At 52.2% G+C, this 27958-nt stretch overlaps 2 protein-coding genes across 2 annotated transcripts in view; both read right to left on the bottom strand.

The window, feature by feature from the left end:
- Positions 1-5925, bottom strand: part of SLC13A4 (solute carrier family 13 member 4) — a 39151-nt gene extending 33226 nt beyond the window's left edge. Inside the window, exon 1 of the mRNA XM_045855673.1 lies at positions 5214-5925. Within this exon, the coding sequence (XP_045711629.1) occupies positions 5214-5312 (99 nt within the window). The 5' untranslated portion in view covers positions 5313-5925. The remainder of the gene's footprint in view (positions 1-5213) is intronic.
- A 1425-nt stretch (positions 5926-7350) lies between these two features.
- Positions 7351-23456, bottom strand: FAM180A (family with sequence similarity 180 member A). The gene is made up of 3 exons (XM_045855778.1): positions 23133-23456; positions 12758-12858; positions 7351-11288 (listed from the first exon to the last, which is right to left on the bottom strand). The coding sequence occupies exons 1-3, from the start codon at positions 23206-23208 to the stop codon at positions 10944-10946; spliced, it is 522 nt and encodes a 173-aa protein (XP_045711734.1). The 5' UTR covers positions 23209-23456; the 3' UTR covers positions 7351-10943.
- Positions 23457-27958: the final 4502 nt, after the last annotated feature.

The raw sequence follows: 27958 nt of genomic DNA, 5'->3' as shown, positions 1-27958 counted from the left end.
AAGACCCAGGACAGAGGAAGCGGGACACAGACTCAGACAGGGGCATTGGGACGCAGCCCTGGCAGGCGCAAGGCGGGCCCTGGCGGGAGTGTGGTGGGGATGTGCGGGTCCTCCATACTGGTGTGTGAAGCAGTGGTTGCTCCTGGCTGAACAGATGCCTGACACGTGGTTTGCACGGGCTGGCGCCGGGGTGGCTCCCGCACTGTCGGGACATCACAGCTCTGCTGGTTCCTGAAACTGTGTGGGGCCGGGACTACAGCTCTCTGCAGTGTTCAGGGCCAAGGTCATATATAAAGGTGGCGTTCCCAGTTTTAACATGGACCGGGGCGGGACATTTTTCTGTCAAGCTGTACAGTCACTAGATGTTCTTGGGGTACCTGGAGGAAGGAATCAGTTGGTGTGATCGGTTCACCTGTGAGCTCTGAGACTGGCCCGTTGGGGGCTGTCCAGGTCCTTGCTGTGGGGAGCCGCCCTGTGTGTGGTAAGATGTTTAGCAGGACCCTTGGCATCTACCCACTAGGTATCAGTAGTACCTCCCCAGCTGTGACAGCCTAAAGTGTCTCTGGACATTGCGAAATGTCCCTTGTAGGGAAAATTGTCCCTGGTCGAAAACCAGCACCCTAAGCAGTGTCTGGCTGTCCTCGCTCTGGGACCCCAGTCCCCCTGCTGGGAGCACAGGGCAGCGTTCTTTTGACAAAGGAAGTCCTGAGCGCTGTCACCCGGAAGGCAGGGAAATTTACCAGCGTTTTCCCCAGGGCCACTCACTTCGCTGGTTGCACAGCTTCTTGGGTGCAAAGAATAAATTAATACAACATCCTTATAAAAAGTTAGCCCTTCTTAACCTTGGCCCCCAGTGATGCTGGTTGCCTGAAATAGTGTGGATGAATGGTCACTGGTGTGCTATTGGGGGAGGTCACTGTCCAAGGGCCTTGAGGATGGACTCGGGGGGCCTCTGTGCAGAAGGTCCGAGCTGGCTGTGCGTTCCTCCGTTTACACGAGTTCTAAGCCATCTGGGCTCCGCTCTGCCCACCCTGAGGCTGGCTGGTGATCAAGGAACCTGACGAGTCTTGTTCTGTTTATCTCTCCCCTGGGTTCAGCACTCATGTCCTCGCTCTCCCGCACAAAAGTTACAAAAGGTCGCGTGGCCAGCAAAAGTCGTCAGGACAGATGAGCCCAGCTCGGCTGGAGGGGCCCTGGCTCCCTCCGGGCACACACGGGTGAGGGGGCCGGGGCTTGGGAAACGAGCACTGACGTCAGCAAGTGCTGGCTGTCGCTCCCGCTGACAATCCTCTGGGGCCAAAAGATCGCAGAGAAGTTAACATTTTTTTGGAAGTGCTGATAAGGCAACAGAATCAGCAGTGGAAAAAATCAAAAGGCTCCATTTGGAAAAGAATGCAGTTAAGAGAACTATCCCCTCGGTTGCAGAAATAAAACTACCAAAAGGAGTTCAAAGGCCCTTAACACACTGAGCTCACTGATTCCTGACCCTGTCCTCTGACAGAGACAGAGTGGCAGGTCTAGACTCCAGCTGCAGATAAAGGGGACAGCATGTCCCTCCCTCACTGACACAGGACTGTCCCTTCCTGAGAACCTTCAGTTGTTCTTGTCCTCGTTAGGACAGGGAGACCCATGACAGGAAGGGGTCGGAAATGAGAGTCAGAAACTTTCCTCGTCTCAGGCAGCACTTTGCTTCGAATTAGGAGAATTTGGGTAAGACAAGGCAGACTTTTTGACTGTAGCTGTTGTTAAGAACTAGAATAGTTACTGGAGGGAGTCACCGAGCCGCCTCCACCCGGCAGCATTAGGAACTGGATAAGCTACCGTCGCTGTTACCTGGACTTTCCTTAGAGCAGACGACAGACCGGGAGGTCCCCTCCCCACTCTGTCTACCCGTGGAATTCACACGGACCTTTTTTTGTCCCTTCACAACCTCCTCAAAATTCAACAGGGCAGCTTACATTCGGACACCCCAAAACTCTCTGCGAGGTTTGATGACAGGGGCCAGTGCCCCCATAGCTGGCCAGTGTCTGGCAGGCAGCTCAGTCGATGGGGGCGGAACTGAACCGGGCTGCTCTGCTGGCCAGCAGTTCTCTGTTACCTACTGGAGAAAATATTCGGAGAATCCCAGGCCCTTTATCACTGCCACTGGTCACAGATGTGCAGGGCGCGGCCAGTGTTTGGGCAGTGACATTTAAGGGATAGCGCCGTCAATTGTTTTTCTGCTCCGGCTGCACATCAGGGAGAGAGTTCACGGGGGGCATTTCCCCAGATCGGACAGCTGCCTCTGCTCCTTTCATGCAGTGATATCGACCGTCCCAGCTTCACTGGGAGGGGCCCGTGGTCTGGGTCTCTGCTGTCATGAATGACCGGGAGGCCTTTTGGAAATCTACCTTGGGGGTTGGGTGTTACTTTTATCCCCCTCCTGGGACACCGAAGCAGGGCTTAGTTATGGAATCCCCCTGTGAGACCCTCTTCTGTAACATGGTAAACTGAGTCTGGGCCTGGTTTGAGAGAGCTGGGCAGGAAAAAGGGAGAGCATTCTAACTCTTCCTCAAATGTCACTTTGAAGAGCCCGCAGAACCCCCAGTGGGCGAGGAGCTGCGTCCCAGACCGCATCCCTCAGCTCCAGCCCGAAGCAAACAGTCCATTGAGGACCCTTCAGGATTACAATCAGAATCTAAAAGTCTGGTGCAAGGTAGGAAGGGCGGTGACCTCCAAGTGCTTTTCCGGCCTCAGAGAGGGAGAAGAGCAGGGCCCTTGTTGAGACCGTGATACACACAGAGGTCATCTTTGCAGGCCATGCTGGGGTGGGTGGCAAGCAGGCTGGGCTGCCACCCCAGGGCATCCGCCACCCCAGGCTCCATCTAGCTGCCCCGAGGGATATGGGGGTCAAAGCATCTGCCCTCCACCAACCCACACGCACTGACTGGGAAGCACTGAGGCAGCATATTTCTGGTTCTTTAAGGCTCTGCTTCTCAGCTGGGGGTGCTGTTGCCCCCCCACCCCCGCCATGGGGGATATTTGGTGATATCTGGAAGCCTTGTTGGCTGTCATTATGGGGCGCATGCAGTGTGTGTTACAGGCACGAGTTGGTAGAGACCAGCAATGCTGCTAAACATCCTACGGCGCACAGGACAGCTCCCCCACCGCAAAGAATATCTGGCCCCAAACCCCTAGTGCGGCTGTTGAGAAACCCCATCTCAACGGAAAGAGAAACTGAGTCTGAAAAAAGGGGCTAAGTCAAGAAAGGGCTGTGTCCATTGACCTTAAAAGTCCAGCTTAAAAAACAAAATCTCCCTGGCTGGCGTAGCTCAGTGGATTGAGCACGGGCTGTGAACCAAAGTGTCGCAGGTTTGATTCCCAGTCAGGGCCCATGCCTGGGTTGCAGGCCATGACCCCCAGCCACCACACATTGATGTTTCTTTCTCTCTCTCTTTCTCCCTCCCTTCCCTCTCTAAAAATAAATGAATAAAATCTTAAAAAAAAAACACCAAAATCTCTGCAAAAATTATTTATGGACCCAAACCAAGCAGGGGCTCACCCATTCTTCCTCTCCTCTGGGACTCCCCACTATACCTTTCCCCCCAAATGTATAGGTTATTTTGCCTACTTCAGTAACTTATTATTTTGTGGGTACTTCTTACTAGTCGTTGGTAACGAAGATGCTCAAAGACAAGGTCCCAGAGTGAAATGTGGGGACCATAGCATCCTACGGTCAGGGTCCCCAAGGGTGGGAGGGACTGACTTCAGGGGACGCAGAGGGTGCCCGATAGTGCTGTGGGGGGGAGGGCAATGAATCTTCGGTTGGCACTCCCTTAAATCCATCTGATACCGGGTCAAAAGAAAAACCATGAAAGGAAAAGGAAAATCAGCTCATTTGGACAAAGCAGAAAACGGACTGGTGTGCAAGCCCAGGAAACTGTCAGCAGTAATCACTGTCTGCTAATCCCAGCCCGGTCTTAATCAGCGTCTCCCTGGCACTTGGAGTATTTATTCTGCTAAAGATTTCGGCCAGTTTGTTTTCAAGAAGCATCCTAATCCCCTCTCTTTAACTGTACGGCTTAATCTTGGTTACCAGGTTACTCAGGGAGCAGTGTGTGGGGGGGGTGGGGGGTGGGGGGGGCGTTCTCTCCCTCCCACAAACACGATAACCTCTCTCAGCTTATTTTTCCTAAAGTCTCAGGGGTACTGGGGGTGGGCGAAGGGTAAAGCCACTTGGGGAGGGAGAGGAGGGGGGAAGAGCGGGAAAAGAAGGAGAAGGAAGGGGAGGTTGAGGAAGAGGAGGGGAAAGGGGAGGACGAGGGGAAGGGGGAGGAGGGAAAGAAAGGGGAGAAGGGGGAGGGGAGGAAGAGGGGAAGAGGAAGAGGGGAGGAGGAGGGGGGAGAGGACAAGGAAGGGAAGGGAGTCCCATGATGGTCTGAGAAGCAAGCCAAGTGCAGAGGCAAAGCTGTAGCGCTTCTGCTCACACAGTCAAAAACTAGGTCATGGTCTGGAAGTGGGGGCTCTTGTTTCTTTCTTATCACGTCGTTTGGTGTTTCTCCTTCCAGGACACACGGAAGAAAACACGGAGGACACAAGCAAGGAGAGGGCCGTCGCAGGGGACCAGAGCGAGGGGTTGAGCTCTGCTTTCAGTTCAACGTTCCAAGGGAGCTTTGGAGGTGAAGTTTCAAATCCTGGCTATCAGAGCCCCAGGCCCGCCCACCAGCCCAGGCTCCGTGCACAAAAGCCCCCTCGGGGCCACACCCCACCCCACCCCAGTCCTGCTGTCCCCCAGGCACTCCTCAGCGCCATCAAGGCGAGGTCTCCCTGCCTCTCCAGTTGCTGTCACATACGGACGATCACCTGCTGAGCCCTGACAACTACAGGACAAGGGTGTCCTTCTTATCAGCACATGGGCCCAGCCCTGTCGCCAGGGGAGGCTGGCCCACTGACTTGTGTGACACACAGCAGCCAGCTCAGTGGCCCCTTTTCCAGTCTCACTCCCAGCTGGGGGCGCTGGGAAGAGGGACTGCGATGAGATAGAGGGACGAAAATGGCAGTGCTTAGGAAGTATTTTAGCCCCCACCCCCACCCCAGGAAAACACATCCATGTCTTCACACCCACAGAGAAGCACCTCGGGGAACAGCATGAACACCCCTCCCCTCCACCCACCTCCCTGGCTTGACCTCCCTCCTGACCCACTGTCCCCAGGAGGGGACAGGCCAGTACTCACGCTGGTGGGGTGGAGCAAGGGCAGCGGCAGCAGCAGGAAAGGCACCGCGAGGGAGAGCAGCAGTTTTCCTTCCCGGAGGAGGCCCTTCAGCAAGCCCATCCTGGACCTCTGCGCTCTGGCCCCCTCGCAGCCCGCGGGCCGGCCAGATAAATGTCTTTGCTCCTGGCGACGCGCTCGCGCTCGGTCCAGAAAGACTTCTTACACCTCTCTCGGCTTCCAAGAGTCCTGTTTCTTCTTGGGGCAGAATAGGAGGGCAGTTACAGCCGCTGCTTGCACAGAAGGCTGCGCTCCTCGCCTCCTGTTTTAGGTGGGATTGGCGAGCATGGTTTTATGCCCAGCCAAAAGGAACCGGGAGAGGATGGCAAACCGGGGCATAGTGGGTTCCCTCTTTGCTGGATTAGTAATCGAGTGACTTCATTCTGGGGCCAGCAGAAGCCCCCTTAATCAATCAAAATGCCACCTCTGCTGTAGCTGTTCGGCCTTGAAGTCATTCAAAGGCTTTAAAAAATTAAAGATACCAAGAGTACTGCGTGCCGTCCATCGTGTTTCCTCTCTCTGATGGCCTGCTTTGGGCAGTTTCACTTCCTACCTGTGCTCACTGTAACCCCCTTTCCTTAAACCAGGCCCCCCCTCGGAGTTTGTCAGCAGAGGATGCAGACTTCAGATAGGACTGGGCTCCTTTCCCAGGACCTGGCACCTCAACTGAGTTCAAATTTCTTTCCTTCAAATTGATTCCCACTTATAATTTGCCTTGAGCCTCGGCCTCCGGAGCAGGAAAAAAAAAAAAAGTCCCCAAGACATTCCTAGTTGTTACGGGACAAAATCTTGCTGGAGACCCACCTTAACTTTCATTCACCTATGGGAAGCCGGACAGAGGCAGTAGCCCCGCCCCTTTCCACAGCCAATCAACGCGTCGGAAAGAATGAGTCCTATCTCTTCCCAAGGCACTTGTTGATTGGTGCCAGCAGGGGCCTGCTGATCCTGCAGAATTTAGGCAACTTGCAAAGCTTATTTTTGTTTCTCAAGCATCCTGGGGGCCCGGAGTGATGGCCGTCACTGTAAGCATAATCACACTGCCCCAGGCATGGCCATGTTGCAAGAGACCCTAGGACCCAGAACCACTAGTCCTTAGGAAGATGATGTGTCTGGTGGCAGGGAGAAAACAAAACCTTAATTCTGGAGTAAACTGCCCCAGAATGTACACTATTAAACCCTTCAGATTTTCCTGGTGGCAAAGGGCATTTGTGAAAGGGTCTGAGTCAGCAGAGGGTTCAGCCTGCAAGAAAGGCCAGAGCTTTTCAGGGAGAATGGGAAGGATACCTGCCTCTCTGGAAAAGTCTAGGGGTCCTTGGAACGCAGAGTCAGTGGTCTTTCTGGCTGGAGTGGTGCTCAAATGCTCTCTGTCGGAGGCTTTTTACCAAACCAAACCAAACAAACAGAATGCTTCCTTTGGCCGGGCTGCAAGGGGGAGATGGGAGGGCCGGGAAGAAACTGACAAGTTCAGGGACAGGGCCTTCGCTGCAGGTGGGACCCGGACCTCTGCTGCTTGCAGACCAGGAGCTGCGGTTGGCCTTTCTCAGAAAGGACATGAGGGTTTGAGGCAAGGAAGAAAAGAAAAAGAAAGAGAAAACCTAAATGTTCTGTAAGTGAGGGGTCTTCGCGGCATTGCCTTGGTCTGAGATAGGCTGAATAGCGTCAAGGGTAATGCAACCCAAGTCCTCTTGAATTCACGGAATGTAAGGAATGGTGTTCCAAGATCTATAGCTATACTGGTTGGAAATAGTCCCCAGGCTAACATGAAAGTGGCTGGAAAAGAAACTCCAGAAAACCAGTTCTTCTGGACTTCCAAGGTCCCCTTAGAAATTCTCTTGTTACAGGATGGGCTGTGATGACTTATCTCTTTAAATGCACGTTCAAGACTGTTGTGTTTACCACATTGGGACCTCATTTTTGTGATGATTTTGAAACTCACAACGAGCGATGACACATGTGTGAGGTTTTGGTGGCAGATATTAAACAGACCAGATAATCACCAATGGCTGTGGAAATCAACACTGCGGCTCAACCCACGAACCACTTCAAATTCCTCGGTGAGGTCATCCGAGATAACAAAAGATTTCCACTGACGCCCAATAACTCCATCATGACATATTTATTCCACCATCAGCAAACATTTGTTCAATAAAATTAGGTAAAGTGAATGACACAGTCAGGCCAGTAGTTCTTCAGAACTTTGTCCACTTCTCAGATGAAGAAAACATTCTCTAGAGGGCAAAGCTTAAGAAATGGGAGGCAAATACCATTTAGAGGAGGTGTTGAAAATAGTCAAACTCTTAGAAACAGAACACGGAACGGTAGTTGCCTGGGGCTGGGGGGGCGGGGACAGGGACAAGGGGAGTTCCTGTCCCATAGGTGCCATGTGTCCAGGATGAAGAAGTTCCAGAGATCTGTCACGGGGTGATGTGCATATAAGTAACACCACTGCACACCTACAAATGGCTCGATGGTAAATTTACATTGTGTGTGTGTGTGCGTGAGAGTGCATTTACTACAGTAAAAAGAGTAAGACACGAACATGGTTTAGGAAAGTAAGGGGTACTGTGTGAAGTCATCGAATGAGTATTTGATTTCAGATCAGTTTACCTGTGGAAATACCTTCTGGCTGATCTGCCACTTAATTGATTCCCTTTCAGTGAGATTCAAGGTGAGGCGACAGAGCGATGAAAGTTTCGGCACATGGATGTTTTTCAGTGTCTCTTTTGAGTGCCATCAGAGGTAACCTTGAGGACGCCAGCTTTAGAGGGAACTTCCAGAATTTCTAGATCCTCGAATTTCCCAGCAATATAGACATGGCAGAATTGGTTCCCCGTTAGGATTCCCAGGATTCGAGGATTTCCCAGCAATCCACTACAAACATCACATCCAAAATTACTCTGTTTGTGAGTAAATATGACATGTGACTTTGTTGTGATTGTGTTATGTACAGAGTGGCATTCAGGAGGCAAAATGGAAGATTCTATTTCTGTCCAGGCTTCTCCCTTCCTGTTCATTGGACAGAGAGGCGGGTTTTTGGGTGGCAATTGTGAGCACGCTATTTGATTTTGCATGTAAATAAAGTCATTGTTATAAGACTTTTTGTGGGTAAACGATTAATTTGTAGTCAGACTAAAATAGTGTTATTAAAGTATCTAGTCACTGAAATTGAAATTCTCATTTGTCTTTAAAAAAAGTCATGCCTTTCTTGTTTCTGTTTTTTCCATCATGAATTACCACATAAATGTGGGCTTTGGTTTACGAATACAAAAGTGCCTTTAATTTTTCATTATAGGGTGAATGAACCACGATTGCTGTCCCTGGCCTGGGAACCTTCCCCGCCATTCATGGATCTCCCATCACTGGGAGCAGCCATGCATCTCAGGGCATCGGGACCAGGGACCACAGGGTGGGTCTTTCCAGCTGGTGACTGCAGGCTCTCAGACCCCTTCCAGTGGGGTGGGGTCCCAGGGTGGAGTGCAGGACTGGCTGTCCGGGTGTTTATTGTCCAGTGTCTAGGGACTGAGGCCTCTGCTGACCCCCTCACCACTTCCCAGCAAGGACAAGTACAAACGGCGAAGGCAGATTGCGAGGCCAGTCTGCCTTCTGGGCAATCCCAGCTGTGTCTCCACGTTGACCTTTGTTCTAGCCTGACAGTGATGCCCAAGGGAGACGGAAAGCCAGTGAGCTCAGAGCATGGATGCGGGCCGGCAGATGTCAGTCACCAGACACTTGGAGCGGCTTCAAGAAACGGATGCAAAGATAAGCAGAATCAGGCCCCGAGAGAGAGTGCAGAGACACGAACTAACACTTGAAAAAACAGAGGGAGACCAGCATTGTGACCATCAAAGAGAACAGGTAACATTAGAAAGAAAAGAGCTGAGCAAAAAGCATGTATCAGCCTGCAGTGGAGGGAGGTACATGAGCAGTTTGATTCGGGAATAAATGAGAGCGTGTTATGAATCGTCTAAAGCCTGAGAACGTCAGGATGCAAAGCTGTGTTTTCCTAGTATTCCAGTGTTTCTCCAGAAAGACCCCGCAGCTAGTGCTGCTGAGCCGAGCTCACTTGTTCAAAGATTTTACAGAAGTCCAGGCCAGCTTTTGCCATCATCCAATGATCACTGTTAAATACCTGTTTCAAAATCAAGATGAGCCCAGTGAATCCTCACTCATTCAAAGATCAGACTACTTGTGACATTAGCCTCTTGGACCAGGCCGTAAACCTAGGAGAAGCCAGAAAGATCTCTGAGCTAGTGAGGAATCTTTAAAAAAAATTTTTTTATCATCACCCACGGACATTTTTTTCATTGCTTTTAGAAAGAAGAGAAGAGAGAGAGAGAGAGAAACATTGATGCGAGAGAGAAGCATCAACTGGTTGCCTCCCATGTGCACCTGCACCAGGGATTGAACCCACAACCTTTCAGTTACAGGATGACACTCCGACCACCTGAGCCACACTGGCCAGAGCAGTGAGGGATCTTTATTAGAACCCAGGCACTTCACTCCTAACAGAGGTCTTCATCTAGTAACTCTTATTCAGCATAGAATAAAAAGCAAAGGGCAACAGGCAAAAAGCAAAGGGCAAGAAAAGTGCACTCTTGTAAGCCGGATGGCGAGGAAGGCAGCAGAAGAACTCACCCCCAGGGCAGAATTAGCCAAGGCTGGGGGCTTCCAGGGTTGCTACAAATAGTCTGGCAGACCTCTCGGGTCCGGGGATCCTCCCTGCAACACCTCCCAGGTAGTTCAATCACGGTGAAAACCTCAGAAGTCAAAGAGTCTTAGAAATGATCTTATCCAGCTCCTTCATTTCAGTGGTTCACAGACACCAAATACAAGCTTAAGGCATTTCTTGCGCGTAGTTTTCAAAGATATCAAGTCATTATCGCTAAGATGAAAAATTGGCATTTGAGAGGGTAAAAATCTGTCATCTGAAAATCATTTTTATTGGGAGTGCGTAATTCTCTGATGATACTAAACAATTTGGGCGTTATGACAGAAGGGCAAGGCCCTGCTTTGGGAGGAGGACCCTCTCTGCATTAGCTCGGCTTCTCCATTCAAAAGACTGGGCTGGCCTTTGTGTAGTGGACCGGCCTTCACATAGGAAGACACAGGACATGGGGATCATACAATCACCAACGTTCTACCTGATTCTTCTTGGCGACCTTTAGAAAAGTTGAGGAGTAGGTCCCTGGCTAACAATGTATTTGCTTGGTTGCAGCTCTAGCTCCTGTGTATCTTACTATAGAACCTCCGGAAAGATGTTCATTCCACCCAGCACCCTGACCTCTCAGGACCAAAGAAATCTGTCGCCCGTCTCTCCACTGTGCTCGAACCTCTGTGATTTGCTCCAGCTCCGTCCTCCCTCTTGCGTGTTTGTGGCAGCCACTCAGTGTCAAAGTGTGTATCTGAGACTCTGCATGTCGCCAGGCAAACCGTTTGGCCTCTGGGGACATCCAGAATGACCACTCACTCCAGCCCTTTCTTCCGGCCCAGGTCCCCAGTACGACATGAGTCGGGTGTGCTTGTCAGGACGCTACGTGGGTAAAGAACACGGGGCTTCATTATTTTATCTCTGCCGCTCTGAGGCGGAGGCGGGTGCTTTGAGGCCGGCCTCTGTAAATGGAGTGGAGAATGAGGAATTTCTGGATTGCAGCGCGTGCTGGGCCCTGCTGGGCAGTCCGGCTGCGGGCGGGTCCCTCAGGGAGACAGTCTGGAGCCTGAGGACCGCACCAGGTCTTGCCTCAGGGCCTGGAAAAGGCTGAGGAGGGCCTGGGCCCAGATGTCCTTCTGATGCCCTTGGGACAGGGCTGTGCGGTAGGCCGCGTAGGCCAGGGTGAGCGCTGTCCTTTCAAAGTCCTCTTTCTTGAGGACGCCGGGGTGGCTGGAGAGGTGGGCGCTCAGCCGGCGGATGTCGGGGATGCGCTTGGGGATCACGTCGTTGCAGACGGTGCGGAAGTCCGAGGCCTTCCGCAAGGAGGCAAGCTCCTCGTCCTTGATGGAGATCTCCAGGTCAGGGCCGATCTCAAGTTCAGCTAGCAGGAACTGGTGAGAAACACAAGAGGCGGAAACACATGAAACATTTGGGCATTGTTGAGTTCATCGCTGTTTTTGGGTATCACCTGCACTTGCTTGGGGAGGCAGCTGCGGAAAGAGCTTCAGAACCCAAGGGACCTGGGGTCCAGGTGCGCCATTCCCACCAACTGTGTGACCTTGGAGGAGCTACTGACTTCTCCGAGCCTCATTCCCCCCTCTGTGAAATGGTTAGTAACAGAATACTTTACTGGTCTCTTGCGAGATGTAAATAAGGCCAATACGGACACCATCTAACACTGTCCCTGGTACAAAGCCACTATTGAATGACTACTTATTATGTCTAGTGTCCCAGATTAACCCATTCTTCTGTTTCCCCCTTCCAGCCACCGAGGATGTTCTAAAGCATGAACTGACTATTTGGGATGATTTTCAATCAGAAGCTGGGGATCAAAGGACTCAGAGAACTGTGCCAGGAATTAAGTGGGTGCAGAGATTCATCCTCGCGTCTCGCCTGTTCTTGAAGAGTCAGGGTGGGGTCTGCCCTGTGCATCCCCTGCTCAGCCAGGCTCACATCAGGGACCTAGCAAATCCTCTTGGTCTTGGGGTTCTAACTCTTGTCTCCGTTTCCAGCCTTCCCCGGCTCCTGTCTGTCTCTGTCCTACTGTTATCTTTCCAAAGCAGATCTGTCCACATGACCTCCGTGTTCAAGGCCTGGGGAAGGCTGTGCATTTTCCCGTTTGCTCCCTGTGGTAGGACTTGCCATCTCCCCCAGGCTCCTCTGCTTGGCTGCGGCAGGCTGTCCCTCAGCCAGGCACCTCCGGCACATGGGGGACGTCCAGGCAGGAGGGGAGAGAGGAGGAGATTCGGGCCCAGAGAGACACGGGGCTTCTGCAAGGTCACAGAGCTGATGGGGGAGCAGAACCAGAACTAACACTCCAATCTTGAACCTGGAATTTTACCACCGAACCGAATGAAGCGGCCCTGGGAAATGACCTGTGGGTGGAGAAGCGGGGCCTGAGTGGGGGAGGTGTGAGAGGCAGAGGGGACAGCCCTTGGGGTGGCCCCAGATGGTCAGCACCTGGGCTGTCACAGTAGGTGGTTACTGCAGACAGGGCTCTCCACTCAGACATTGGGCGTGGCATTGCCCGGACCCTGTGACAGGTCCGGCCTCGCAGCCTTCACTTGAGACTACGGCCCACTCTGCTGCTGGGGCGCTGGCAGTGGCCAGACCTAAATCTAACTTGGCCTCCATCACCTCTTACAGCCATCATCCCTGGTTACGGCATGTGGGGAAGGACAGGAGAGATGGGGACACCTCACTTTGGGATGGCCAGGATGTGTTGGCCTCCACAGGGGAGTCTGGGAGGGTCCCTACGGCAGCAGATGACACTCACGTTCAGGGGCTCTGATCATGTCTCCAAAAAACAGAAAAGTTGCGATGCCTTTGGGGTGGTGTGGCCCCTGGCACCTCTGCCTACCTCATAGAGCAGCTCTACTTCCTCCAGGGAGTTCTGCAGGACAGGGTTCAAGGCCATGGAGGAGGACCTCTTCGGCCGGTGGGCTGCAGGGAAGAGCACAGCTGCAAGGAACAAGAGAATGAGCTCGGGGGGCTGCACGCACTTGGCCTCCCCTCCCGTAACCTTGAGGTCAGCCAGCCAGTCTTGAAAGTGACGATTCGAAGCTGTGGGGGTCATAAAGCAGGGGAGATGACAGACACCTCTGGTGTCCCAGGGAGCTCCTGGGCGTGGCAGGTGGTACCATTTCAGAGCAGTGACTTCAAACCCGGCTCATCCCAGGGAGCTCTGAAACCTGTACAGTGTGCAGGGGTGGGCAGAGGCAGGTTTACAGTGTCCGCATGGAAGAAGACATGCGGGTTACAATGATTACAATAGCTCTGCGCACTCTGTGTTTCAAGCGCTCACAACTGGCAGCCTGCTTGTGCCCACCCCTGTATGTCCAGGGCACTTACGTTAAAGTAAAACACAGATGAGCAGACCACAAACCCCTCCAAACTCAACAAATGCGTTCCCGAGCAATACTGTTCGCTAACACTAATGCACCTGTTAGCACTTCATCCGTATGAAGTGCTGGTTTATATGCAATGACAGCCCATTTAATCAGAGGGTGAGACCTCTGGCTATTCCCCAGCCCTCTGAAATTTGGCTGAGAAGGATAGGAACACAGGTGAAGAGGAAGGGAGCTGCCCCAGACTCTGACACATGGAGCGCTGTCCAAACACCAAAAGGCTGCGGGTTTGAACCTCTGCAGGGGCAAGTAAGGGAGGAAACTGATGGATCTCTCTCTCTCTCTCTCCCTCCCTTCTTCCTTCCTTGTTTCTTTCTCCTCTCTGTCTCTCTCTAAAATCAACAAGCATATCCTCAGGTGAAGATTAAAAAAGAAAGATTCTGACATGTGACTTCAGGTGTGTGGCGCCAGGCTCAGGGTTTCCCGCAAGGGCCAGGGGACTCAGAAATGCATTTGGGGCAGTCAGGGACTTGCTAAGATGCTGTTTCTCGTGGTTGCATTTAGAAACAGTAGCTGAAGGAGGATGGATGGGCTGCTACGGCAGAGAGGGTAGCGAGAATTAGGACCTTACTGTGGACTAGTGAGGGAGAATGCAGAACGCTGCCACGTACGGGAATTATCATTATAAATTGCAGCTTCCCCCCGGGGTCCTATCAGGCTACGAGCAAAGAGCTGCGCCCACCCCCGGTGCCCCTCTGTGCACCTGGGTGCTCTGCAGACAGGATCGGCAAGCGTGCTGCCAGCTGGTAGAAAAAGGAACAGCTTCTTGCAGGTAAGGTAGTTGTCAAATAGTAAAGCGTAAGTCAGATTCCCTTAATCTTAGATGACCGTTCTTTCTCCTGCAGTATGCTGCCTTTCAAAACAACCCTTCAAGTCCTGACTGGGCTCGAACCACCAGCGCAGCAATTAAAAGCAAAACATAAAGAATTGTACAGAGTGATTGGGGTGAAGTCTCATGTTACAGGAGATGCTTTCAAATGCATAAATAAGGAAGTAAGGTTCTCTATATGGCCTGGTACCTTGGGCCCAGAAGCAGAATGGACACATTCTACCATTTGAGGAATTTACGTCTTGGAAGTACTTAAAAGAAATCATATCTTTAAAAAAAGGAAAGAAAAAAGTACAGTTTCTTCAAGACACTGCATTGTGATTTCCCAGGAAACTGGGCAACGAACTATAAAAAAAATCTGAGACTTTGAGGTGAACAGCGCCCCCTGGAGTTGTGCAGAACTCAATGTGCGTAACCAGGCACCACAGCTCTGCGGCTTAATGACGGGGTCCCGGGGCCATCAAGAAAGGGCCCCTGGGTGTCCAGTGTGCTGTGTTTAGAAGGCAGGCAACTGCATTAGCATTTTGGGAAAAAAAAATCCAGCGGCAGTGATAACAATGACACACGTCTTTGATAGAAAGACATTTCCTGAAAAGCTCAGTGGTAGGAGTCTCCCACTTCCTGGAAAAAACCGGTTGGGTGGGGCATTGCTGCAATACTGCTTTTCTGTGCTCGTCTATTATCTGTACCACAGGTCCCTCTGCGGTTAGCATAAACACGGTCTTAGGTTTCTGCCCCCCCACCAGATCCTGGCAGGCTTCCAGGCCTTGCGTGGGGTGGGGAGGGGGGGTGCTGGGAGCACCAAATCCACACACGGGGGAGGCCCTGCCAGGCGGGGGACCTCTGCTTCCCCAGACCACCATGGGGAAGGAGCCAGTCCCCTCCAGGGCGACATTTTGTGGCCTGGCATTTTAAGAGAATTGGTCTCTTTGCCAGAAAGAGTGCCCATTTCCCACAGAGCCAGAGATTTGGGGGCTTCGCCTCTGTTTACTCATTGCCTCCACCTGTTGTTTTAGGTGGAATTCCGGAGAGTGAGGCGTCTCCTCCTCAACCCCACCTTGGACGCCCGAGGGGCTTTAAAACACGCTGATGCCTGCGTCCCAGCTCCAGATGCTTGGGTTTGATCGAGCTAGAGGACAACTGGGCCGGGAAGATTGTCAGAAGCTTCCTAGGTGCTTCCAACGGCAGCCACGGTTGAGCAGCAGAGGGTGCTGCCTCAGCTGTCCCGCCACGCTCAGGTTAGCCCAGTGGGTCTCACCCATGACGGCACAGGAGAACCACCTGGGAGTTTTTTAAAAACCCAAATGCCGAACGCCACCTCCTGGCCAGTTCATGGGCATCTCTGGGGCGGACGTAGGCAGGCATCAGGACTTTCGGTGGCTCCCAGGTGATTATAGTGAGCAGGCAGGGTTGGTAACCACTGGGCTGCCCAGAGCCGCAGCCAAGCACGTGGCGCCAAAATGCAGAGCTCACTCCCCTCTGAGGCCTTCCTTACAAGGCCATCCAAAGAGACCAAGGCAAACCCGTAGAGGCACCAGAGACTCTGAAAGGGAGTGTGTACCTGGATCCTGCCTTCCCCTTGCTGGAGGACAGCACGAGGACCAGGACTGGTCCGAGACCAGGGTGTGGGTCCCTCTCACAAAAGGGTAGGGGGACCCTCTTCTCAGGCTAGGATCTGAGAGCAACTCCTTTAATTCTGCTTCAGAATTTCTCTCTTACTGCGGAGTTAAAGGCATGGGCCGAGGATGAATTCCCCTCCCCCGGAGAGGCTGCAGGTCATGCCTGCTCCATGTCCAAACAGTCGGCTGCAAAGTCAACCATACAGTCACCCCAGGTGTTTTTGCCCATAAAGGTGGTGTCAGGACCCTGCCAGAAAAGCAAATGGCAGAGGCACGGGCTGACCAGCCCCGGGAGGCATGCGTGCAGAGCTTGAAACTAGGGCTTGCTCCCACTCGGTGAGGACAACAGTCCTGTTCCCCCAGGAAGCCGTCCCTGGGGAGCCCACCACGTGCTGTTGCTCCTTCGCTGTCCTTGTGGTTTCGGGTCGCCCTACACGTCTCGGGTCCTGCCGGCGCTCGCCAGCTCCTGGGGGGAGGTGGGCTTCGTGCTTCCCGTCCCTGACCTTGGTGTCCACTGAAGCTGGGCCGCGAGTGCTGGCTCAGTAGCTGTGTTTTAGAATGATTTTGAAAACATCCGCTATTTTAAAAAGCAACAACCAAATAGGACATCCCTGGAGACTCTTCCACTCATGCCTTGCTGGGTTTTCTTCCTCTCCCTTCTGTCCCGTCTCCCAGATTTATGGAGGTCATTTCAAGTTCGGCTCCCTGCTCCCAGCAGCCACGGGGCAGTGCAGTGTTCGCAGGGCAGAGAGGAGGGAGGCCCGCGTGCCCCGCCCCCACCGACTGCCATTGGCGAGGACCCCTTCCCTGAGGGAGGAGAGAAAGGGGGTGAGCTGGGGAGCCCAGGGACTGGCAGAAGCACCCCAAGCCCGCCCAGGCACGACCCCAGCATTAAGCCTCTGGCAAGAAGATTGCTGGGATGGTTTTGTCGAAATCACTGACTTTGTGTACTTTTTTTGGTGTAATGCTGGGCTGATTTGTGTCCTTCCCACTCAGTGCTCCACACCCAGCCCACTCTCCAGCTCTTTCTGCAGGATGTGACTGGGCCACTCGGGCCACTCAGTGGCCCCAGGGGACACTGGAGATTCCCACGTCGCCAGATTCCCACGTCGCCCTGCATGCCGGGCTGCTGCACGGGCTGGCCTGGGGTGGAGAACTGGGATGCCTTCCCTCTTCCTCCAGGCCCCGGACAGAGGAGCCCTGGGCAGAAACGGACTGTTTGCGATTCCTTGGACAGACCAGCACAGAACAAATGATTCACTGGTGAAAGGTCATGCCACATGCACTGAGTTAGCCCTGAAATTGGACCCAGACAGGCAGGAATCATGTGTCCCCGCGCGTTCTGCCCGTGTCTTCTGCTGAAAGCCACGTTTGGAACCCCGACAGAAGTTGTTAAAACATGGAGGTCAGATGTGACGGTGGCTTGTGAGTCCCCTGTGGCCCGCCAAAGTGTTTGTGCTTCCCGGTGGACCTTGCGAGGTAACTATTCACACCCCATTTTAGGCATGGAGAGACCTGGAGCTCGAGAAACGTGTCCTAGGCCGTCCAATGGGCTTGCCATGGGGATGACGTTAAAACCCGCATCTCACAGGCCCCAGAACCCAATCTCGCCAATAAGGCGAGCAGAGCTGTCTGTTCGTAGGCACGTCTGCCCCAGCACTGGGTGTCCTCAGTTCTGAGTAACTACAGGAAGGATGGTGTTAGTTGGGAATGAGTGAGTGAATAAACATGGCATGAATCATATTCTTAAACGAGGCACAGATATTTAAACAAACCTGTAACTTGGATCTATCGAGTGATGTGCCGGGTCAAATGGGGTCACACTCTTACCCATATCCACACCTCCTTTGCCCCCCTGTGTTCCTTTGTGACCACCTGGCATAAAGTGCAACCCATCTCCTTACCTGTCCCACACGTGAGTGTGGCTGGTGGCCAACACAACCGTGGTCTCACGGAATTTCAGGTGGTATTTTCACATGGGCCCTTCCGTACTGCCCGGCCACTTCCCTTCCTTCCCGATTCCTCTCTCTCTATTTCACCGTGAAATGGACGATGATGGTCTCACCCCTTCTACTTGCTCCTTTGACCCGTCACCGCCCCCGTGCAGGCGCTGACTTCTGTTCCGGCGCGCACGCTCCTGTCCAGACCCAGCTCCTCCACGTGTGTGAGGTCCCCAAGAAAAATGCCGCTCACCTCTCCACCTTTCTCTCCTACACGGTTACTTCCCCCTCGCCACTGGGTCTTTCACATTAACATGAAAACATGTTCCTTCTTTTATTAAAAAAAAATCCCTCCTCATTGGCTGTTGTTCCTCCTCCCAGCCCTTTCAGATTGCAGAGTTCTGGCCTCACCTGGGGCTGCCTCCTCCCTGCTGGACACCCTCACTTCCCTGCTGACTTTCAGCTTTTTATTTCTAGGCCAGACTTTTGAATGCATATGTCCAACTGCCTATGAAATCTCCTTTTGGGCATGTAACCATTATCTCTCCTTGTCCCCAGCCCAATCCCAGCTCCCAAAACACATCCATGCACACACAGATCCAGGCACACACGCGTGCCCACACGTGTGCCCACACGCACACGTCTCCTGCTTTATCTCAACTGAGCCTCCCCATCTCTCCCAGTTGCTCGGGCCCCAAACCTGGGAGCCACCCTCGACTGTTCCTTTTGCATCCCACGTCCGACTGATCGGCACGTCCTGTCGGTCCCACCTTCAAAGCAGAGCTGGAACCTGGCTCCTTCTGGCCACATCCCTGCGGGCTCCCTGGTCCACGCCTGGGGCCCCTCACCGAATGGTGCCTCTGCTTCCATTCTTGGCTCCTGCCTTCATTCTGTTCTTAACACAGCAACTGAAGTGCTTCTGGGCGAACACAGGTCGGTTGTGTTACTCCCCTACCCAGAGCCCTCCACGGCTTTCCATCTCATTCAGAGGAGAAGCCAAAGCTCTTCAAACGGCCACCAGGTGCTACATGACCTGAGTCCTCACTATGTCTGAACTCACCTGCTCTTCTTCCCTGACTCATGCCACCCCAGCCACAGGCCTTCTCACTGTCCCTCGAGTGCCCCAGGCATCTTCTGCCACTGGCCCTTGCACTTCTGTTCCTTCTGCCTTCAGTTTTTAGTCACCTCCTCAAGGAGGCCCTCCCTGACTACCGTATTTAAAATTGTAATACTTGCCCTGGCTGGTGTGGCTCAGTGGATTGAGTGATGGCCTGCAGACTGAAAGGTCACCAGTTCAATTCCCGGTCAGGGCACATGCCTGGGTTGCACACTAGGCCCCCAGCTGGGGGCGCACAAGAGGTAACTAGTTGATGTTTTTCTCCCTCTCTTTTTCCCTCCCTTCCCCTCTCTATAAAAATAAATAAATGAAATCTTTTAAAAAATGAAAAAATTATAATCCCTGATACCCTTCAACCTGTCCCTACTTTATTGCCACCCAACAAACCAGACGTTTTGTTTCTGTATGTGTCTGTGGTCTGTTTCCCCTGGCTGGAATGTCAGCTCCACGAAGGCAAGGGATGTTGTCCTTTGTGGTCACTGTATTCCCAGGGGCTAGCATCCCGCTCATGACTGTTTGTTGAATGAATATATGATTCCGTAGAAACACATTAACTATATTTGTCACCATCCTTTTCAAACAGAGTGTGTCACTTAATCTTTCTCTCTCAGGGCGCTTTTAGAACTTATTTGCAGTGATAGGTCCCAGCTAATTACCAGAAAGTAGATGTTGATTCCTATGCCCTGCCTTTGTCTCTGAGGAGCCCTGGTCTGGCCTGGGGGAAGCTACTTTAAACAATTTTTTAAAAATTTATTGATTTTAGAGAGAGAGAGGAAGAGGGGGACAGAAACATTGATTTGTTGTTCCACTTATTTATGCACTCATTGGTTGCTTCTTCTGTGTGCCCTGACCAGGATCGAACCCACAACCCTGGTGTAACAAGACAACGCTCCAACCAACTGACCTACCCAGCCAGGGCTTGGGAGAAGCTACTTTTAATGCTCTCAGTCAAGGCTAGCACCTGTCTCCCCAGCGCCTGAGCCCATCCAAGCTTTCTGGCTCAGACGTACAGGCAGCAGCCTTCCTAAATGAAGGAGCTGTTTTCACTCTGAGCCTGGCCTTTCTCCGACTTTTCATAGTCTGGGATAAAAATCGCCTCTTCTTCCCTCCCATTGCCCAGTAGGTTCCCTGTGACAGAGCAGCATTAAGGCGAAGCACCATTTCTGCTGTAATTCACACAGTGTTTGTACCAAAGAGCTTGCTGAAAAGGACTCCAACTGTGGGCCTTTTCAGGCCAAAATACAACCATATTTTTAATGAATCAGTTGCAGCCACTCTATGGAAAAGGCAGTGGGTGTGGAAAGGAAACACTCCGGTTTATAAAAGATCTTTTGCCAGGCCCTACTGATGTCATGTACTCTTTGGCTCCTGGGCCAGCCCTTTAGAAACCCAGTGATATTCTGAGTGAGCCAGGATCCTGGCCCGGGGGCTGGGGTCCAATGGGAGTGCTTCTGGAAGGGCTTCTGTGAGTCAGCTCCCTTTGGCCAGACTGCCTCACCACCCAGGGGGGCCTGGCTGCTGGGAGGGGCCGGGAGGGCTGGAGGACAGCGAGACTCTGAGGCTACAGGCCTGGGGTGGGCGGGCGGGGGGTGCCAGAGTCTAGCTCTGCCCTTGCTGCTGAGCGATCCCGGGCACATTAGCTTCCTGCCTCACTCCAGGGTTCTTTACTGTCTGTGCGTGGGCGGAATAGCACCTGCTTCTGGAGCAGCCGAGTGTACTCAGTACCGCAGCTCCCAGGCCGGTGATACTCACTCAACACTGACGGCAGGCCCTCACGACTGAAAACTCGCACCACACTGAAATGGACCCCTGAAAATGACCTAAATCCCCCCATACCAGCAGGGCTTCCCTTCCCTATTTAACTGCTTTGAAAGGAAATAATGTATATGTATTTCATAAAAACAGATATTTACATAGTCATTAAGGCATAGGTTTCTTTAAAAAAAAAAAAAAAGACAGGCTCGTTCCCTCCAGCCCCTGGAGCCTTGCTGTGGCAGGAGCTGGCGCGGGCCGGGACGTGAGCCAGCAGGTGTGTCCAGTATGCGGCTGGCCCCGCTGACCACAGGTGAGTCACTCAGTCAAGTCCGTGGGGCTGGAGCAGCGCTTCTGGCGCGCGAAGAGCTGCCTCCCAGGCCGAATCCTGGAGAGCGCTTCTCAGCGAGCCTGCCCGGTAGGCAAAGCGGTGGCCGGACCGCAGGGTGCATTCCGTTTGGGTTGATTTCCACATTTCCACTCGTGGGCGCAGGGGGAGAGGGAGGTGGAAGCCGGGTGGCGGTGTGGGGGTGCGGCGGGGTTGTAGAGGAGGAGGAGGGTGTTCTAGGGGGGCGGTCACCCCGAGACTGTTTCCAGAGGGAAGTCCCCGAAGTGAGAGGCCCCGCACGGGGGTGGGGGGGGGTGGGGATGAAGGTGAAGGGAACAGGGAGGACACGCGGAAAAATTGTTTTTACTTGGGTGTGACCCCCATCCCGTCTTTGAAAAAAGATGTCCGGTGGGTATTCCTTTTAAAATGAGAAAAAAAAGCGTGAAACACGATAGGTTATGGGAAGACTTTCGAGGATGGTTGTGGGGCCTCCGTAGCGTTTGTTGACTGCACGGTGACGGTGACGGGAACCGCTAATCTAGGGCTTATCAGCGGCGGTGCCGGGGCTTCGGGTTCTGCTGTGCGGCCGCCGGTCTCTGCGAAGATTGTGATTGTTATGGGGGCGACCTGCCCCAGCCAGGACCGGGTGGGGCCGGGATGTGGCTGTAGAGATGTCTGTTGAGGATCTTAAGCTTTCTTTAACGCAATTATTTCACTCTTAAGTGGCTAACACATACATAGCGCTTCGTCGTTTACAAAGCTTTCTACGGACATTTCTGGATCTGACCCTCACAACAGCGCAGAGAAGGGAAGTTCTGGTCCCGTTAACACGTGACCTGTTGGCGAGCTAAAGCTCAGAGACGCGCCAGAGGTCACAGCGGGTTAGAGGCAGAACTCGGCTGCCTGAGCTCCTCCGGCCCTAGCTCACCGCGCAGTTATCGAGTTCACCAGCCTCGTTACCAATCAAACCACCTCATTTGGCTTTCTCGCAGCTGTGTGTTGGGAGACTGGCTTTTATCACCTCCCCGCCCCCTCTTTTATAGGCGAGTTAAGTAAAACCCCCCGTGTCACACGGGGTCAAGGGGAGAACATGACTGCAGAGTTTCTTTGCTCTCTGCTTCCACGGGTCGCCCCCAGGGTGTGTGCCCACCACGAGCAGGGAGGGTGGGTGAGTAATGGTCTCACCAGAAATAGAGGAAAGGGCGACAGGACTTATTTGCCCCAGGGCAACGGTCACTTCCCTGCTCAGCTCAGCGAACTGGCAAGTCCTCAGTCTCAAGCTTGAAAAAGGTGGAATAAACCCCCAAGTAAGTGCAGTGCCCTAGTCCCCCCGCCCCCCATTCCCCATCCACGCACTCTGCTCCCACATGGTCTGTCTTTCCTCCCCGACATTCCTCTGCCTGGGGGTCAGAGGCTCCTCCTCACGCCACCATGCCAGTCTTCAGCCCGGTTGGGACCCTAGAAGCACCTATGCGCCTGGCCTCTTTTCCCCGTTCTTTCTGGGAGAGAGACCTCAGCTGACTTTAGGTGGTGGGAGGAAAGATTTCAGTTCGGATCAGCAAAGCCCGGCCAGCACGCTGGGCCCCTCGCTTCCTGACAGTGCTAAACTCTCACTGGCTGGAGGCGCTGCCACCGCCTGCCACCTGGAGCTGGTCCTGGGGCAGAGAGGAAAGAAACACCAGCTCCGGGGAGCTACCTCCGAAGGGAGGGAAGTCAGCCGTGAGGATCACGTTGGTGCCGGGGCCCCTCCCTTTACAGGGGGAGGACTGGTGGCCGGTGGGGGCAGCAGGCAGGTAGGCGTGAGGATGCTGAAGAATTCCCCTTCCTCTCCTGTCACTGGGCCAGCTCTACCTGGCTGGAAAGATGTGTCCACTCCTGGTCAGCCTCTCCAGGCAGCCCCTAGGCACCCACAGTCCCATCGTGTCAGCATCAGACCTGGGCACGCCCGGCCCAGCTGCAGCAGCCCCGGGGCAGCTCGAGGGAGCCTGTGCACAAGGCTGACTTCTCCCTGGCACGTCAGGGAGGGATGCTCAAGTGCCCTCAGCCGCGGGGACTGTTTTCCCCATCATCTCCCCCTCACCTTCTAGCACCTTCTCACACGTCAACAAGCAGAAAGCAACCAGCAGAGGAGGGCGTGGGGCTTCTAATTTCCTTCCCCTGTTCATGACACCCCTCCCCCAAATTCTTAATTGTATTTAAAAAAGAATGATGAGCATCAGACAAATAAGTCAAGAGCAACTCACCCCTGCTCCACCTGTGGGGCACAGTGGCCTGGGCATCGCAGCACAGCAGCAGGAGCAGCAGGGGCTTCCAACACATCCTTTCCTCCAGGGGGGAGAGAAGCTGCCCTCAAACCTGGGGGGGCCCAGCAGCCACAGGTGAGCCCGAACCAGTCCTCCCCGGGAGACGGTACCGTTCTCACCACCCTTCCGTCTTCAGAAGAGCGGATGCCCTCTCCCTCCTCAGAAGGTAGAGGTGGAGACGGCCTCCTGGGGGACGGGAGTGGGGACCTCTCTGGTTCCGACTCTCGCTGGGATTAGGGGACTGGGCTGCCACAGAGAGACTCTGTTTTTGAGCACATCTGGAGTGACTCACGGGGCATGTGATCTCCTTGGCAGTGGGGCGGATAAATATAAATTCTGTACTTGAGTTCCATGTGTTGGATGCACCCACTGGAATTTTTCTTTAACAAACAGACTCGTGGAACTTGTTAGAGAGCCCGGCGAAGAGCTGGCTGCTGGCCCCATCCCCACACACATACCAGAGCCAGGGCGAGGGCTGCAGGAAGAGCTGGGAGGCTTGTCTCGCAGACGCCAGGCTGACGGAGCCCCGAGTTGCCTTTGGGACAGCAAACCCTTTGTCGTGTCTGGACTGAGCATATGTCCTTCCCTGGAGTCAGACCTGGTGATCTGTGGGCCTGCAGCCAGGGCTAGAGCCTTCCCCGGGGTCTGCAGGGCTGGGGAGCCGGTGGGCTGTCAGGAGCAGAAGTGGGGAGGTGCCGTCCTGCATAGATACAGCACGTGCAGGTAATGATCCAGGGTCCCAGAGGTGACCCCCTCTCCCCACTCACATGCATGACCCCCTGCTTTCTGGACAGTGTCTAGGCCTGGGAACAGGCCACTTGGAGTTTCCTGAGCAAAATCATAGTACCTTTTTGTGATAATTGTTTTGTTGTTTAATTACTCAATGAATTAATTATTTTTATTGAGATATAATTGATATATACCTATGTGCAAGTTTTAGGTGCACAGTGTGTGGATTTGATGCGCGTGTATATTTGCAGTGTGACCCTCAGTGTAGTGTTAGCTGACACCTCTATTGTATCACAGAATTCTCATTTCTTTTTTGTGGTAACAGCATTTGAGATGCACGATCATTTTCAAAGCACTGGCGTAGACACCTTGACTTTGTCTGATAGCACCTCCTTACCTTTCCTGAAAGTACAGATGTACAATGCCACAACTTGAAGGACAATTAAAGGTGGTGAACCTTGGCCCTGGCCGGTGTGGCTCAGCTGGTTGGGCATCGTCCTGCAAACCGAAAGGTCATGGGTTTGATTTCCGGTCATGGCACATGCCTGGTTCGGTTCCCAGTTGGGACATGTGCAAGAGGCAACCGATCGATGATTCTTTCCCACACTTTCTCCCTCCCTTCCCCTCTCTCTAGAATCAATAAAAGAAAAAACAAAAAGATGGCGAACCTTGTGGGTTTCCAACCTGTGGAGGCGGTACCCAGCGTGAATAGACCACTCCTCCTTATCTGTTAGAAGTTGCTTGAAAAAATGTGACTATGAGCTTTGAAAACCAATGATCTCACTAATATTAAGAATAGCTAGTGGCTGTTAATTTTTCCTGGCACAGTGCTTGGTGCTCTGCTTGTATTAATTGATTTAATACTTACACCAAGCTATGAGATCAGTACAGAACAGCACTCTGCTGTAGAAATATAATGTGAGTCACATGTTATAGTTTAAAATTTTAAATTAATTTAAAATTTTCTAGTAGCCAAGTTTAAAAAAAGTGAAAAGCGACAGGTAAATTTATTTGTAATAACATATTTTATTTAATCAAACATGTCCGAAGTATTATTTCCTCATGTGATCAGTATAACTATTAATGAGATATTTTCTATTCTTTTTTTTATACTAAGTCTTTGAAATCCAGTGTGTGTTTCACCCGACAGAGCATCTCAGTTCCGCCCAACCACCTTTCGCGCGCTCAATAGCCACGTGTGGCCAGTGGCTACCGCCGTGCTGGGCAGTGCAGGCTGCACGGTGAGAGGGCAGGCCCACAGGGGTGTCCAACCTGCAGACCCATGGGCTGCATGCGGCCCAGGATGGCTGTGAATGCAGCCCAACACAAAATCGTAAATTTACTTAAAACATTATAAGATTATTTTGTAATTGCATGTCGCAATGTATTTAATGTGCGGCCCAAGACAACTCTTCTTCTTCCAGCGTGGCCCAGAGACGCCAAAAGCTTGGACACCCAGAGCCAGACTGCCTGTCTGGTACCTGGCTCAGCCCCTTACCAGCTGTGGGATCATGGCTGAATTCCTTAATCTCTCTCTTTAAAAAGTTCTCACCCAAGGATACATTCATTGATTTTAGAAAGAAAGGAAGTGGGAGGGAGGGAGGTGGGGGTGGGGAAAGAGAGAGAAGAAAATATCTATGTGAGAGAGAAACATCAGGGATCAAACCCGCAACCGAGGTACATGCCCTGACTGGGAATTAACCCCCAACCGTTTTGGTACCTGGGATGATGCTCCAACCAATGGAGCCACTGGCCAGGGCTCCTTAGTCTCTTTTTGCCTCGACTTTCCTCATCTGTTGAAAAGGGATTGTAAGGTTCTTTTTTGTAGCATTGCTGTGAGGAATCAATGAATGTAACATGTCTAAAGTGCTGGGAACTGTACCTGGCACATACATGGGTGCTACCTACATACAGAGAGATAGGCTCAGAGGGGTTAAGTAACGTGCCCAAGGTCACCCAGCTAGTAGGCGATGGAGCTGGGATTGTAACCTAGGTCTGAGTGATTCCATGGGCTGCATGCTGACCTGCTCCCCTGGCCTGCCTTGAAGCTGATAAACCAGTTCTGGAGGGGCGGGGGAAGCCCTGATTTGTAGCATTTGCCAATTTTCCTGGCAAATACACTCCCACTGGGGCTGATCTCAAGCTGCTGATGGTTTAATGAATGGCTTGCAAAATTTCTGAATTTAGTAACAATCGGCTCTCCGGAAGCCCAGCTGAGCTAGCCCAGCACGCCACTCCTCTTACACGGTCAGTTCTGCAGGCTCCGGCGACTCCTCTGCTTCTGCTGTAGTCTCTTTTTGTATTTCCTTCTTTAAAAATTACCTTTAACCCTTGATAAAGATAATTGAGCTCCTGCCTATGAGCCAAAGGGTCACAAGTTCAATTCCCAGTCAGGGCACAAGCCAGGGTTGCGGGTCAGGTCCCCAGTAGGGGTTGTACAAGAGGCAACCACACATTGATGTCTCTCTTCTTTCTCTCCTGTCCCCTCTAAAAATAAATAAATAAAATCTTTAAAAAGTTATCTTCAAGCATTTTTATTCTTATTTATTTTATTTTATTATTTTTTCCAGTTTTATCGAGATGTGATTGACATATAACCCAGGTGTACAACATAATCATTTGATGCATGTATATATTGTGAAATGATTACTTCAAGTTTAGTTAACATTCATCACCTCACACAGTTACACATTATTTTCTTACAGTGAGTTCTACTCTCATGGCAACTTTCAAATATACAATACAGTATTATTAACTATAGTCTCCATGCTCTGAATTGTGTCCACAGAGGTTCTTTATCTTATAAGTGGAAGTTTGTATCTTTTGACCATCTTTACCCATTTCCCCCATCTCCTGCCCCTGGAAACCACCAATCTGTTCTCTGTTTTTGTGAGTCTGTTTTTGGGGGGGATTCTACACGTAAGTGAGGTCTTACCATATTTGTCTTTCTCTGGCTGACTTATTTCACTTAGCATAATGTCCTCCAGGTCCATCCATGTTGTTGCTAACAGCAAAATTTCCTTCTTTTTTATGGCTGAATAATACTCCAGCGTAGGTATGTGCATGTGTATATACTTATCACATTTTCTTTACCCACTCACCCATTGCTGGACACTTTGGTTGTTCCCACAGCTTGTCTGTTGCAAATAATGCTGCGAGAATCAAGGGGGCACAGGCGTCTCTTCAGGACAGTGGTTTTGATTCCATTGGATATACACCCAGAAGTGGAATTGCTGGATCTTAGGACAGGTCTATTTTTAAATGTTTGAGGAACCCTCATACTGTTTTTCATGGTGGCTGCACCGATTTACATTCCCACTAGCAGGGCACAAGCGTTCCCTTTTCTCCACGTTCTTGCCAACACTCATCTCTTGTCATTTGGATAATAATTATTCCAAAAGATGTAAGGTGGTATCTCGTTGTGGTTTTGGTTTGCATTTCCCCGATGACTGGTGATGCTGAGCATCTTTTCGAGGACCTGTTGGCCATTTGTACATCTTCCTTGGAAAAATGTCTATTCAGTTGCTCTGCCCATTTTTTTAAATCAAATCAGGTTGTTTGTATCTCTGCTACTGGGTCATATGAGAGCTTTACAAATCTTGGATATGATTTCTTATCAGGTATAATTGGCAAATATTTTCTCCCATTCTGTAGGTTGCCTTTTCATGTTATTGCCTGTGCTGTGCAGTGTGCTTCTTTTTTAGATCTGCAAGGATTTCCCAGAGGGCCTAGCGTGTGCCTGGGTAATTTCCCTGTCGTTGCCCTCTGGAGATTGGCGCTGAAGCTGGGGAAGCTCCCGAGCCCCTGCCGTTTTGCCCAAACCCCAGTGAGGGCGGGAGGAGCTGGGAGGGGCAGATGGACCGGGCTTGCCCGGCCACGGGGAAGCCAGGACCAGACATCCCTGCGCCGGCCTCCAGTCTTGGACTTTTTCATCTGGAGGCTCACATCGCCAAACTGTCACCTACTAATTACTGAGCTGGGATGCAGATTAGCTTCTGAATTTGGGCTGGGAACAAACGTGTGTGTAACTCATTTCA

This window comes from Phyllostomus hastatus, unplaced genomic scaffold (genome assembly GCF_019186645.2).
Source record: "Phyllostomus hastatus isolate PE091 unplaced genomic scaffold, TTU_PhHast_1.1 phas_scaffold_114, whole genome shotgun sequence".
Classification (NCBI taxonomy): Eukaryota; Metazoa; Chordata; class Mammalia; order Chiroptera; family Phyllostomidae; genus Phyllostomus; species Phyllostomus hastatus.
This window is presented reverse-complemented; position numbering and strand designations above follow the sequence as displayed.

What these genes read in the sequence shown, in the direction of transcription:
- FAM180A (XM_045855778.1), bottom strand. Translation starts at nt 23,208, where the DNA reads ATGTGTTGGAAGCCCCTGCTGCTCCTGCTGCTGTGCTGCGATGCCCAG. An exon ending in GCCCCACAGGTGGAGCAGGG is followed by an intron (nt 12,859 to 23,132) that starts GTGAGTTGCTCT and finishes TGTTCCTTGCAG; the next exon opens with CTGTGCTCTTCCCTGCAGCC. An exon ending in AAGTAGAGCTGCTCTATGAG is followed by an intron (nt 11,289 to 12,757) that starts GTAGGCAGAGGT and finishes GTTTCTCACCAG; the next exon opens with TTCCTGCTAGCTGAACTTGA.